Source organism: Cervus canadensis, chromosome 14, assembly GCF_019320065.1.
Source record: "Cervus canadensis isolate Bull #8, Minnesota chromosome 14, ASM1932006v1, whole genome shotgun sequence".
NCBI lineage: Eukaryota > Metazoa > Chordata > Mammalia > Artiodactyla > Cervidae > Cervus > Cervus canadensis.
In genome coordinates this window covers 44239900-44254261 of record NC_057399.1, presented here as the reverse complement: position 1 = coordinate 44254261, position 14362 = coordinate 44239900, and the positions used below count along the sequence as shown (strand labels likewise).

The 14362-nt window shown below is 35.3% G+C and overlaps 1 protein-coding gene across 1 annotated transcript in view; it reads right to left on the bottom strand.

Annotated features, from left to right (window-relative positions):
• The window catches only part of CNTLN (centlein), a 313542-nt gene that overhangs the window by 185095 nt on the left and 114085 nt on the right, over positions 1-14362 (bottom strand). The window contains exons 6-7 of the mRNA XM_043486610.1: positions 13693-13826; positions 3964-4126 (exon numbers count right to left, since the gene is read on the bottom strand). Of these exons, the coding sequence (XP_043342545.1) occupies positions 3964-4126; positions 13693-13826 (297 nt within the window). The remainder of the gene's footprint in view (positions 1-3963; positions 4127-13692; positions 13827-14362) is intronic.

Sequence of the window (14362 nt, the reverse complement as noted above, 5' to 3'; positions counted from 1 at the left end):
TGTGAGTTCTGAACTCAAAACTAGCTAGATTTGAGTTCTGCCCCTGGTAGCTGTTTGACTTTAGACAATACTCTAAGACTCAGTTACTAGATCTATTTCTTTAAAAAAGGATACCTATAGTAATATACCACATAGGGTGGGTGTGGGGCTTAAACAGTGAGGCAAAAACCCTTTTCCCAGTGGCTGATACACTGTAAGCTCAATAAATGTTAACTGTTATTAATATACTGTTGCTGGAGGTGACTTACATTCATACCTCAGCTTAAATAATATATTTGCCTCCATGCTATTCATAAACAAAACATATTTGCATCACATCTCTCATTATTATAGATAATGATTCTTGGAGAGGACAATCATAATCCTGGGGGGAAGGTATATGTGGTTTCAAAAGTATGTCAGATCAAAGTTCAGGTTATGACACATACCCCCCCCAAATAGGAGTGTAGAAGCTCTACCTCTCCAAATTTAAAAGCACTGACTCACTAGGAAATTTTTGGCTTTGGCCATAGTTCACACAAAGGAGTTATGAGAAATCTGTCTCATTGATGTCTTATCTTCTCAGAATAAACATCACTGATATCACTTCATCAAGGAGAGTCCTTTTGGATCCCTAAACTAATAACCTACCCCAGGTATGTTCCCATTCTTCCTACTACTATTAGAACATGTATCATTACTACACTTCCTATTTAATGTCTGTTATCAAATAGATTTAAGCTATGAGAGGTTAAGAAAAAAGACAGTAAACAGGTCATCTATGCAGATAACTGGGGGAAGAGATTTCAGGCAATGGAATCACATACAAAGACCTTGAAGGTGAAGAATACCTGGTATGTTCAGGCGAAAAAACAAAGTTAAACGTGGTCAAAGTAGAGAGATTAAGAAGAGAAAGTAAAGAGGGGATCACAGAGATTAACACAGAGCCAGATCATGTAGCATCTCACAGGGTGTAGTGAGAACTCGGATTTTACTTTCAATCAGACAGGAAACCAATAGATAGAGTTTAAGAGAGGACTGACTTGATATTTGACTTACCAAGTTTCAGCAAGGACATTCTGGCATTTATGTTGAGAATGAACTCAAAGTGTATAAGGTCAGGAGCAAAGAAACAAAGTAGAAAACTATTACAATCATTCAGGAAATACAAGTTAGTGGTCATGGCAGGAATAGAGGGAAGTAGTAGGATCCCAGACATGCTTTGAAGGCAGAGCAGACAATAGTTTAGTTTTAAACATGTGAAGTTTGAGATGCCTATTAGGCATCGAGTTAAAAGATGATAAGCAGGCAATTAGATATACTCTTTCCTGGAGTTCACGGAAGAAATCCAGAGTAGGCAATCAAAACTAGTAGTCATCAGCATAGAGCAGTGTGATTTTGAAAGCCTAGGTGAGTAGATAAAATCACCTTGGTTATGAATTTAAACAGGAGGGGAAAAAGGATCCTAAGATTTTACTTGGAACATTTTAATATTTGAAGGACAGGGTGAATAGGGAAGACTAGAAAGAAACAGAAAAGGAACAGTTAGACATTGAAGGAACAAAACCACACAACAGTGATCTGTTGTCAGGCAGGAGAAAAAAAAAAGTGTCTCAAAGGACAGAGTTATAAACTGTGACAATGTTGCTGGTAAGTGAGGCAAGATGAAGACTGCCAGAAGCCAACTGAATTTAGCAGTGTGGGAGACACAAATGATTCTGAGAAAAGGAATTCTAGTGAAGTGAAAGTGGCAAAGACTTGACTGGAATAAGTTCAAAAGAGAATGGAAGAAGAGAATTTTGAGACAAGATAACTCTTTCAAGGAATACTGCTGGAAAAGGAGCGAAAGGAAGAGAAGGAAAGGGATATAGTAAGGTCAGCAAAGGTTTTTTGCTGTTGATTAATTGCTCTGTCTTCCATGCAGATCAGAAACATAACAGTATGTGTACGTGTGTGTGTATATACAGTTGTATATATATAGTTATTTTATACAGTTATAAATGATCCAGTAGGGAAAAACTGATGCTGTCAAAGAAATGGGGAACACCTCTTTCTGCAGGGACGTATATAATAACAAAAACTTGAAGACGGAGACCTTAGCAATCAAGTTAAATGCTGGTAAATCCACAGCGTACTTACACGCACCTACTGGAGCATGGAGAGGAGGAGGAGGACAGCAGGCGCTATACATACCACCATGGAAATAGACCCAAAGCATATTATTTGAAAACAAGTTTAACAACAGTAAATAGGGCAAATTAACATTTAAAATATCAAATGGTTTGATTGGTATCTGTTCTTCCACAGGAACTCTAGGATACACTCTCAAATATTAAGAGCAGTAAAGTCTGGGGCAAGGGCTTCAGGCAGAAGGACAAAGAACTTTATTTTTTTTTACACACCTTTGTATTTTTGTAAAATTTATCACAAGCATGTATTATTATGGTAATAATCACTTTAAATAAAAATGTTTAAGTATTCAGTTATGTGAAATGATACTGAATCTATAAAAATTCTCAGGTAGGTTATTATTTAAAAAATGACTGCTTTCTGCAAAGGCTGCTAAGGAAAATCAACCAATAAGTAGAATTAAGGCTGAAACAATCTATCTTAAATTTTAAGTTAAGACTGAACAAGGACTCTTAGAACAAAAGATTGAAAAAAGTAAATAGCAAAAGAAATACTGCCTTTTTCTTCCACCTTACGAAGTTCTCTCTTGCTGAGAGGAGAAACACCAAAAGTATTTACACATTAGAGAAAAGGATTATGAACTTTAACAACAAGCAACTCTAAAGATACATTTTAACACAAACTGCAATGAGTTGGGGGCTTTCAATCGAAAATTAAGAGAGAGTAATGTTTGTGTTAAATTCATACACAGTGAAAAAGAGAAAAAATTGAAGTTAACTAATAATGTCTAATTTTTCAAGTCAATCTAGCAAAGGAGTCTGGTTTAGAAACCAAAACACAATGGGCAATCCCACCATATAAAACAAAAGGACAAAATTATTCTATTCAAAGCAAAGAGGATGGGCACTACCTAATGTGTGGTACCATCCACCTCCTGAAGGAAACTTGAAGCGAACACAGAATTTAGTCAAAAAATCACTGTTTTGAAGCATCATAAGTTTAAGGTTTACTTAATAGTTTCATTTCATATTAATTATTGATACTCAATTTTCACAGTGCATTTTCTGGAAAAAAGTAAGTTTAAATAGAAAAAAGTTCGCAAGTAACATAGATTATACTGCTTAACCTCTCTAAACCTTGGCTGCCTCAACTATTGAGAGGAAATAACATCAATCTCAGAGGGTTGCTCTATGTAGAAACTAAGTCATTTCTATAAACATGTATACTAAACAAAACTTCAATAAAAGCATTTTTAATTACTAGCTATAATTATTGCTGCTGAATTAGTCAGCATACCTGTTCAGCTGGGTAAGACTTCTTGAGGGGCTCCTTAAACAACTATAAAGTAAAATGACTACTTAAAGGAAACACACAAAATAAAGAGAGAAAAATCCTTGGCAAATATTGATCCTGAAGACCTCATCAGCATACCCATTTGTGTTTGTGCAGATTTGCCAATAAAATAACGCACAAATTCTGTAATGAAAGACTGCTTTAGGTCATAAACTAGAATCGTACTTGATGAATTAATTCCATTCCCCAAATCCTTCCTGGTCTACAGGCTGCAGTCCTAGTATGTTTCACAGTAGAATATCAAAACTCCAATTTATAAAAACAATATTCTACAGAATAAATTTGCATATGTATTTTAAATGCTTCAGCTTTAACAGCCATAAAGAAAACTCACATCCTTTTAAATATTACCAAATTGAACCATATTTCATTTTTAATTTTGAAGAAGCAAATAAAAGGGAGTAATAAAGAAATATTGAAATGTGCAAAAATTTGAATTCTATATATTTTTATAAGTTCATGCACATAAATTTACATTTTTATGACAGAATAAAAGCATACTTTTTGATACGATATACTTTCGGCTGTGTGAACATCCTCCTGGTTCCTCAGGACTTTCTGTGTGTCCATGTTCAGAACCTGAAGCTGCTGGATCAGCTCGGCTTGCTGTGCTGTATGTGCACTGTTCTGTTTGTAAAGATTCTGTAGCTCCTGCAACTCCTTCCTGTGCAAAGCAAGCAATAAAGAGAAGCATGAGTAAAAGTCGTCTCAGCTAAATAACTGTGTTCATCTAAAGTTACAGATCAGCCTCCAATTTTACTGCAGGCAAGCATGTTACTAAGAGAAGTAACATATAAAGTATTTACTATTTATCACATATACCTAGAAAGTATTGATAGAGGCACTATGACTTTCAAAGCCAAATACTTATCAATTTTCTTTCATAGCTTGATCATAATAAAGTCCTCAATATACAGACATAGTACCAACTTCTTACTGAAATTAAGTTACACTTCAGCTCTAAGAATTGATACACACTGATGCCAAAAATCTGATAGGGTAACTCAACATTCATTTTATATTATACAGAATCTTAAATGTATTAAGAACAATCCCAAAGGTAAATTCAGTTTTCAAACAAAAATTTCTTAAAGCACAACTAGTTTGCAACTTCAGGGGCCTAAGCTGGGATTCCTGTGACTCCTCTAAATGAGCCTGAAGGAAATGATGAGACAAAAACGTCAGAAGGAAGGGGAGCAATACAAGATGTAATCAGTTCTTCCACCCCACCCAGGGTGAACTTGGTAAGTAGAAGGACAAATGAACTGGAGGGATAGTATTCATGGCATAAGGGTCCAAGAAAACCATACCTCTGGATACAGGGTTCCAGATTTCTGTGGTGGTGAATCCACCACATATAAAACTGGAACATGTTTTGTAAAATAAACTTGAAGAGAAAAATATTTATAGAGATATTTCATATAAAAATATAAATATAAATATTATATAAATATATATCACAGTGCATATTTTGGAGACCATTTTTTCCCCCAATTATTTTTATTAGTTGGAGGCTAATTAGTTTACAATATTGTAGTGGTTTTTGCCATACATTGACATGAAGCAGCCATGGATTTACATGTGTTCCCCATCCTGAACCCCCCTCCCAACTCCCTCCCCATCCCATCCCTCTCTCTGGATAATCCCAGTGCACCAGTCCCGAGCATTTGTCTCATGCATCCAACCTGGACTGGCGATCTGTTTCACACTTGATAATATATGTTTCGATGCTGTTCTCTCAGATCATTCCACCCTTGCTTTCTCCCATAGAGTCCAAAAGTCTGTTCTGTACATCTGTGTCTCTTTTTCTGTCTTGCATATAGGGTTATCATTACCATCTTTCTAAATTCCACATATATGCGTTAGTATACTGTATTGGTGTTTTTCTTTCTGGCTTACTTCACTCTGTATAATGGGCTCCAGTTTCATCCACCTCATTAGAACTGATTCAAATGAATTCTTTTCAATGGCTGAGTAATATTCCATTGTGTATATGTACCACAGCTTTCTTATCCATTTGTCTGCTGATGGGCACCTAGGTTGCTTCCAAGTCCTGGCTATTATAAACAGTGCTGCAATGAACATTGGGGTACACGTGTGGAGACTATTTTTAATGGAAACTTTTCTTTACTTATAACCCCAAACTGGTGATTCATTCATGTAAGACAAATCTTAAAAGAAAGAAGAAACATAAAAGACATGCAGACACTTGTTCAATATGGATGACTATTAATATGGGAGAAATGAGCTGTGGTTTTTTTTTTTTAGTCTATTTTATTTATTTATTTTGCTGCACTATGGGGCTTGTAGAATTTAGTTCCCTGACTAGGGAATGAACTCGGGCCACAGCTAAAAAGGCCAAGTCCTAACCACGGGACTGCCAAAGAATTCCAGAGCTCTGCTTTTTTAGAGGTTTAGAATATTAATGCTCTCCAGATACAACAGCAACCCCTAAACCCACACATGTAGATAAACCATCTGCCTTAGTCCTTTTGATGTTAACAGAACAACACAGACTGGGTAGTTTGCAAATATCAGAAAGTTATTTCTCATAATTGGGCAGGCTGGAAGTCAGACATCAGACTGCCACTATAGTCAACTGAGGGCTCTCTTCTAGGTTGTAGACTTGTTACATCCTCACATCTAGTGGTGGAAGGCAAAGAAGGCTCTGGGAGGTCTTTTTCAAAAGAGCACTATCCTTTTGTGAGGGTTCCACACTCATTACCAAAGCACCTCCCTGAAGACCCGCCTCCTAATGCCATCATATTAGGCATTAGAACTTCAACATACAAATACTGGGTGGACATAAACATTCAGACTATAGCACTTTTCTGTACTATTCAAAAAACTGAGATCTGCAGAAAATTGTAATCCAAAAATGGTGAAAGGGAAAGAAGAGAATCAATAATGGCACAATACCTTGAGAAAATATAAAACAAGGGAGGAAGGGAAAAGACCCTTAGATTATTCTTCTCTCACTAACTCTGCCATGGAATTGAATCCCTCAAGTAAGGAGCGAGTACTTAATCTTCACAGTCTCTGTATTCTAGGATACATGGGATAAGACAGTTGTTGAATGGATGAAATGAAAATGATAACACAAAGAAGGATTGCTAAGAAAGAATGATATCAAATAGCAGTAAAATACATAAGGAGAAAAAAAAATACATAGGAGAGAAGTTATTTGGAAACCTAAAACTATAGAAAATAAAACTAATTGGTAGGTTCAAACTTGAGAAGTTCCTCCAGACACAGACTAAAGAAAATAAAGAAAGAAGTGGTTTGAGCTGAAAGCATGCTGAGAACTAACGACACTTCTTCCCATCTCAGGAAGAATGTTGATTAAAAATATTGTGTTGCTGATTTACAGTGAAGCTAAGGGACTGAAGGAGCCACAGGATAAATTATGAAAAAATGCTCCTGTAGACATCAGATTTGATAGCAAAGACTGACAAAGGGTTTCAGACAGCGCCAATAGAGTATTTTGCAGTTTAAAAAACCTCACTGTTACGCAAATTAAAATTTGCTTCTTCACATTACATGTGCCTGTCTCCTATCCTAGGCCTTCCCAGGTGGTGCCAGTGGTAAAGAATCTGCCTGCTAATGGAGGAGATGCAAGACACACAGGTTTGATTTGAGAGTTGGTAAGATCCCCTGGAGAAGGAAATGGCAACCCACTCCAGTATTCTAGCCTGGAAAATTCCATGGACAGAGGAGCCTGGCAGGCTACAGTCCATGGAACTGCAAAGAGGCAGACATGACTGAGTGCACACATGCAGAATCTCTCCTCTCCTAAAACCCAAACAGGAACTGGTAGGCATCATTAGTTATAGGCCACTCTTTACGGCAGAGGGCAGAAAACAACGATAATTCAAGCAATGACTCTCTAAGACACTTGCCAGGATATGACATGTGTCATTTTCACTCATTCCACAGGCCAAAATCAGTCACACGGCTAAATCCGATGTTAATGGGGGAGAAAGCATGCTCGAGCAACAGAGAAGGTTTTGGTAAAAATGGACCTTTAAGATGAATCAACACTGAGTCAGGAATAAACACAGAGGAGTAGGAAAGTTTACTGATGTGCACTGAAGCAGTATAAAAACCTAAACCTAAGTATCTGTAGGCACGGAGATGAATGTTATACATCTTGAGACACAAAATTAGGAGTTAAAATGGCTGAATGTATGTATTATGTATACATAGCATGATGTCAAAACCAACTAAAAATGAAATGTAGTTTTTTTTTTTTAAATTACATCGCCTTCCAAAGTTTTCTCATGCCATTTCTTTCTTAACTTTAGAAAGTTGGCTAGTGGTTCTTATATAGAAGAAAAAATTACCTGAGATTTAATAATTCTCTCCATTTAACATCAGTGTCTTATTTACCCATTCCATTATATTGTAAAAAACTAAAGTTATTACTTACAAATAAAAATGCTCAATTATAGTCCCTTTTATCTAAATACCTGTTTGCCTACTCTTCAATCTATAAATATGTATTGGAAAAAACACAGAATTATTCTAATAAAATTTTACTGGCTATTATTTCTCCAAGATTGCATTTCAGCATGATCTTCCCCCTATTTTCTTTGTACTTTTCTGTATTAACGTGTACCATTGTATTAAAACAATTATGTACTTTGTTATCATATAAACATAAACAAAAAAGAGTAGCAGTAATAGCATTAATTTCAGAGAAATTAGAACTCAAGGAAAAAATAATCATACAGAAAAAAAGAATAAAGTATAATTCACAGTAAAAACAAAATAACTTTGTTGGACACTTTACCCACCAAATCACAGCACATAAAAGAAAACAGCACAACAAAAACTATAAAAGCAATAAAAGGAAAATCAGTTGTAAACTATATGGGAAAGATTCCATTTAAAATAATAATAAAAACCATGTAATAACTATGAGTAAATTTAAGAAGAAATGTCAAAACTGACACGAGGAACAAAACATCTGATAAGGACACAAAGGTATTGAAACAAATGGTATGGCATTGCATATTCTGGACAGAAAAACTGAGATTATAAAGATTCATCCTTCAGTTTGCTTTTCAATTTGATGCCCTAATAAAATAGCAAACACAAAATGAGCTGGTTTAACCTAAAGTTTACATGGAAAAATAAATAAGCAATAAATGCCCAGGAACCCTGTGAAAGAGCAGAAATGGAGAATGCATCACGTACTCTCATCCAATTTTCATCATCTCTACCATATTACTTACTCTCTAGTACTCTTAGCCTACGCTCTAGCCTGAGAAGCCAGTCTCTACAGATGACATTACATTGGCTCCCAGGCTTCTGTGTTTTAATTTGAGTAGCTGAAAGTGCTGGCCAAAGATTAGAGAGTAAAGGAAAAAGAGGTCACGGTATTTCTTTTCCTAGCTCCCTCTCCACTAACCCACTGTTGGCAGTATCTCTGTTCCTCTAAGAATACTTCTATGAGACAGCCTCCCTCCCAGGGCTAGACATGTCACAGAGATCTAGTAAAATCTTCTCTCACAATTGGGAGAAGGATAAGGTGGGACAATTTGAGAGAACAGTACTGAAACATGTACATTATCATATGTAAAAAAGATAGCCAATGGGAGTTTGATGTATGATGCAGGGAACCCAAAGCTGGTACTCTGACAACTTGGAGGGATAAGGTGGGAAGGGAAGTGGGAGGGGGGCTCAGGAGAGAAGGTACACATGTATTCCTACAGCCAATTCATGTTCATGTATGGCAAAAAGCATCACAATATTGTAATTACCCTCCAATTAAATTAGGAAAAAAAAGCTTCTCTTCTTGGCCCTTCTGGCCTAGCTGTAGTAATAGTTGATGATAAGAACTCTGATAATAGGGAATGCACTCAGAAAGGCAACCTAAAACAGTATAATGTCTGTGTAACTTATACATGCAAAATTATGAGAAATAAAAGCCATTAATAAACTAATGGGGAAAAGTATTAATAAAGTTTTCTTATACTATTTGAAGATCTGAACTACAGAAAAGAGATTAGACTGTCTCTGAGATTTCCCAGATAAGCATATAAGATAAATGGTGTATACTTCAAAACAGAAAATTTCAACTAAATACATGAATCAATGTAAACTTTAAACAAAATAAAAAGAAAGTGGTGAAAACTACTGAGAAACGTACAAACTAAGAGCATCAAGCAAAGACTAAAAACTGTTTTATTGGGAAGAAGATAGGAATAAATAATAATTTTCAGACTTCTTCTAAAATTAATATTCTATTACTATTTAGATTTACCTTTTTGACTTCATCAATAATTGACTTAAAAAAATTATACCATGAATGGATAAATTCAATCAGTCTGTCATCTGTTAAGATATACTTTTCCATATCCCTATAGTAAGATCTTTAAAATGAGAAACTATGGATTTTTTATCATACAGATACATATGTGTATATATAAATGTATATATAATATATATTAATCTATTAACCAAGCAAAACTCTTGCCAGATATATACATACATATATATATATACATAAAAACAATACACTAAATATATACAAGTAAATACTAAGTCTATATATGTAAATATCTGTGTATACCATAATTATCAGTCCAGTTCAGTTCAGTTCAGTCGCTCAGTCGTGTCTGACTCTTTGAGAACCCATGAACCACAGCACGCCAGACCTCCCTGTCCATCACCAACTCCCAGAGTCCACAGATACATATGTGTATATATAAATGTATATATAATATATATTAATCTATTAACCAAGCAAAACTCTTGCCAGATATATACATACATATATATATATACATAAAAACAATACACTAAATATATACAAGTAAATACTAAGTCTATATATGTAAATATCTGTGTATACCATAATTATCAGTCCAGTTCAGTTCAGTTCAGTCACTCAGTCGTGTCTGACTCTTTGAGAACCCATGAACCACAGCACGCCAGACCTCCCTGTCCATCACCAACTCCCGGAGTTCACCCAAACCCATGTTCATTGAGTTGGTGATACCATCCAACCATCTCATCCTCTGTCGTCCCCTTCTCCTCCTGCCCTCAATCTTTCCCAGCATCAGGGTCTTTTCCAATGAGTCAGCTCTTCGCATCAGGTGGCCAAAGTATTGGAGTTTCAGCTTCAGCATCAGTCCTTCCAATGAACACCCAGGACTGATCTCCTTTAGGATGGACTGGTTGGAGCTCCTTGCAGTCCAAGGGACTCTAAAGAGTCTTCTCCAACACCTCAGTTCAAAAGCACCAATTCTTCAGCACTCAGCTTTCTTTATAGTCCAACTCTAACATCCATACATGACTACTGGAAAAACCATAGCCTTTTTTTTCCTTTTTGTTTTTATTTCCATTACTCTGGGAGGTGGGTAATAGAGGATCCTGCTGTGATTTATGTCACAGAGTGTTCTGCCTATGATTTCCTCTAGGAGTTTATAGTTTCTGGTCTTACATTTAGATCTTTAATCCATTTTGAGTTTATTTTTGTGTATGGTGTTAAAAAGTGTTCTAGTTTCATTCTTTTACAAGTGGTTGACCAGTTTTACCAGCACTACAGAGATTGTCTTTTCTCCATTGTATATTCTTTCCTCCTTTGTCAAAGATAAGGTGTTAATAGGTGTGTGGATTTATCTCTGGGCTTTCTATTTTGTTCCATTGATTTATATTTCTGTATTTGTGCCAGTACCATACTGTGTTGAAGACTGTAGCTTTGTAGTATAGCCTGAAGTCAGGCAGGTTGACTCCTCCAGTTCCATTCTTCTTTCTCAAGATTTCTTTAGCTATTCAAGGCTTTTTGTATTTCCATTCAAATTGTGAAATTATTTGTTCTAGTTCTGTGAAAGATACTGTTCGTAGCTTTATATGGATTGCATTGAATCTACAGATTGCTGTGGGTAGTATACTAATTTATACTATATTGATTCTTCCAATCCATGAAGACGGTATATTTCTACATCTGTTTGTGTCCTCTTTGATTTCTTTCATCAGTGGTTCATAGTTTTCTATATATAGGTCTTTTGTTTCTTTAGGTAGATTTATTCCTAAGTATTTTATTCTTTTCATTGCAATGGTGAATGGAATTGTTCCCTTAATTTCTCTCTCTGTTTTCTCATTGTTAGTGTATAGGAATGCAAGGGATTTCTGTGTGTTAATTTTATATCCTGCAACTTTACTATATTCATTGATTAGCTCTAGTAAATTTCTGGTGGAGTCTTTAGTGTTTTCTATGTAGAGGATCATGTCATCTGCAAACAGTGAGAGTTTTAATTCTTCTTTTCCAATCTGGATTCCTTTATTTTCTTATTCTGCTCTGACTGCTGTGACCAAAACTTCCAAAACTATGTTGAATAGTGGTGGTGAGATGGGGCATGCTTTTCTTGTTCCTGACTTTAGGGGAAATGCTTTCACTTTTTCGCCATTAAGGATAATGTTTGCTGTGGGTTTGTCATATATAGCTTTTATTATGTTGAGGTATGTTCCTTCTATTCCTGCTTTCTGGAGGGTTTTTATAATAAATGGATGTTGAATTTTGTCAAAGTCTTTCTCAGCATCTATTGAGATAACCATTTGGTTCTTATCTTTCAATTTGTTAATGTGGTGTATCAGATGATTGATTTGCGGATATTAAAAAATCCTTGCATTCCTGGGATAAAGCCCACTTGGTTATGAGGTATGATCTTTTTAATATGTTGTTGTATTCTGTTTGCTGGAATTTTGTTAAGGATTTTTGCATCTATGTTCACCAGTGATATTGGCCTACACTTTCTTTTTTTGTGGCATCTTTGTCTGATTTTGGTATTAGGGTGATGGTAGCCTCATAGAATGAGTGTGGAAGTTTACCTTCCTCTGCAGTTTTCTGGAAGAGTTTGAGTAAGATAGGCGTTAGCTCTCCCCTAAATTTTTGGTGGAATTCAGCTGTGAAGCTATCTGGTCCTGGGTTTTTGCTTACTGGAAGATTTCTGATTACAGTTTCAATTTCTGTGCTTGTGATGGGTCTGTTAAGATTTTCTATTTCTTCCTGGTTCAGTTTTGGAAAGTTATACTTTTCTAAGAATTTGTCCATTTATATATGTCATATATAAACATAATATATATATTATATTATGCATATAAATATATGACATATTTTACAGGTAGCACCAGAAACTGAAATTGTGCTTATACAAGTATGTGATAAACATTGTGATTTAAATAGCTTAAAATTTAAAATGTACACGTGTATGTACATGTGTATACATGTATGACACTTATGTATATGTATATATACTTTTATGATCTGTTCTAACACTATTTTCTGATAAAGGTTATTATAAAATAAATTAATAGGTAGTTTTAAATCTTTCGGAACACTTAAAAACACAAGTTTTTCAAATACTTCCACTTTATAAGTAGTACTATAAAGTTCAATATTTTGATATAGAAAAATTATTTCACAAACTAAAACTATTCAGCACATGGGCTTCTCTGGTGGCTCAGACGGTAAAGAATTTGCCTGCAGTGTGGGAGACCTAGGTTTGATCCCTTGGTGGGGAAGGTCTTCTGGAGGAGGGCATGGCAACCCGCTCCAGTATTCTTGTCTGGAGAATCCCCATGGACAGAGGAGCCTGGCCGGCTACAGTCTGTGGGGTTGCAAAGAGTTGGACACGACTGAGCAACTAAGCACAGCACAAAATAAAAAGTCAAAACTGGATTACTCATTTATTACTCACTGTAATAATAATGAATATTATATAATGCAAAGGTAAAAATTTTATAAGGAAACTATGAATGAATGAATGCATCTGAAACAGGGATACTCTTTGTGCATGCTTTTTCCAACCCTGTGGAACCTCCAACTGTCCCACTTAATTCCAGATAGTTCCAATACACAAACATAGGTCTCACAGAAGACAAACACTGTTGTCATTCTGGAGTGTTTTTGAAAGTGAAAGCGAAGTCGCTCAGTCATGTCCAACTCTTTGCGACCCCATGGACACCAGGCTCCTCCGTCCATGGGATTTTCTAGGCAAGAGTACTGGAGTGGGTTGCCATTTTCTTCTCCAGGGAATCTTCCCGACCCAGGGATTGAACCCAGGTCTCCCTCATTGTAGACAGACGCTTTACCGTGTGAGCCACCAGGGAAGTCTGGAGTGTTAACAATAAATATAAAAATAAAGATAAAAATGCTGGCATTCTACATAACTAAGGACATCTCTACAACGTTAAATTAAATTAAGGAGTCAGAGTACTTGCCTGACCAGGGTAATATCCATATCCTTCTGCATAAGTTCTGTCTGTTTATTATTCAGCTGTAATGATAGTGCATTATATTTACTCTGTGATACTTCAATTTCTTTTCTTGCTTCAATTAAATTGTCTTCAAAGGCCTAAAATTAGAGCATTCATATCACAATCAAATATAATAAATATCAAATAAATAAATAAAACTCTGTCATATTTAACTAAAAAAATCCACAAAATAACAGTGAAAAATTAATAGTGTTTTCAATTTTACTTTATTTTTTCATTTAATTAAAAGAATGTTAGTACAATCAAAGAAACTTTACACCCATCACAGTTCATTTTTTTCAGAAACTGTAAAAGTATTATGGTCTCCTGGTGTGAAAGTTAAGAATCTGAAGCAAATAAAATTGAAAATCTATGTAAAAATTTACTTATTAAAATTGCAATAAAGGAAGGACTGTATAATAAAAAAAGTTGCTAATTACATAAACAAAAAAAGAACTCATTTACTTAAATATTACTCAATACAAATAGCAGATATTTTATTATTGTCTTAATTTTAAATGCAGATACATAAACACACTCAGAGAAGAAAAAAATGGTAGAGAAAAAAAATAATAAGTTTATGATGTTTTAGATTCAGATCATGCTGAGTTCACTTGATTGTGGTGAAAGTTCA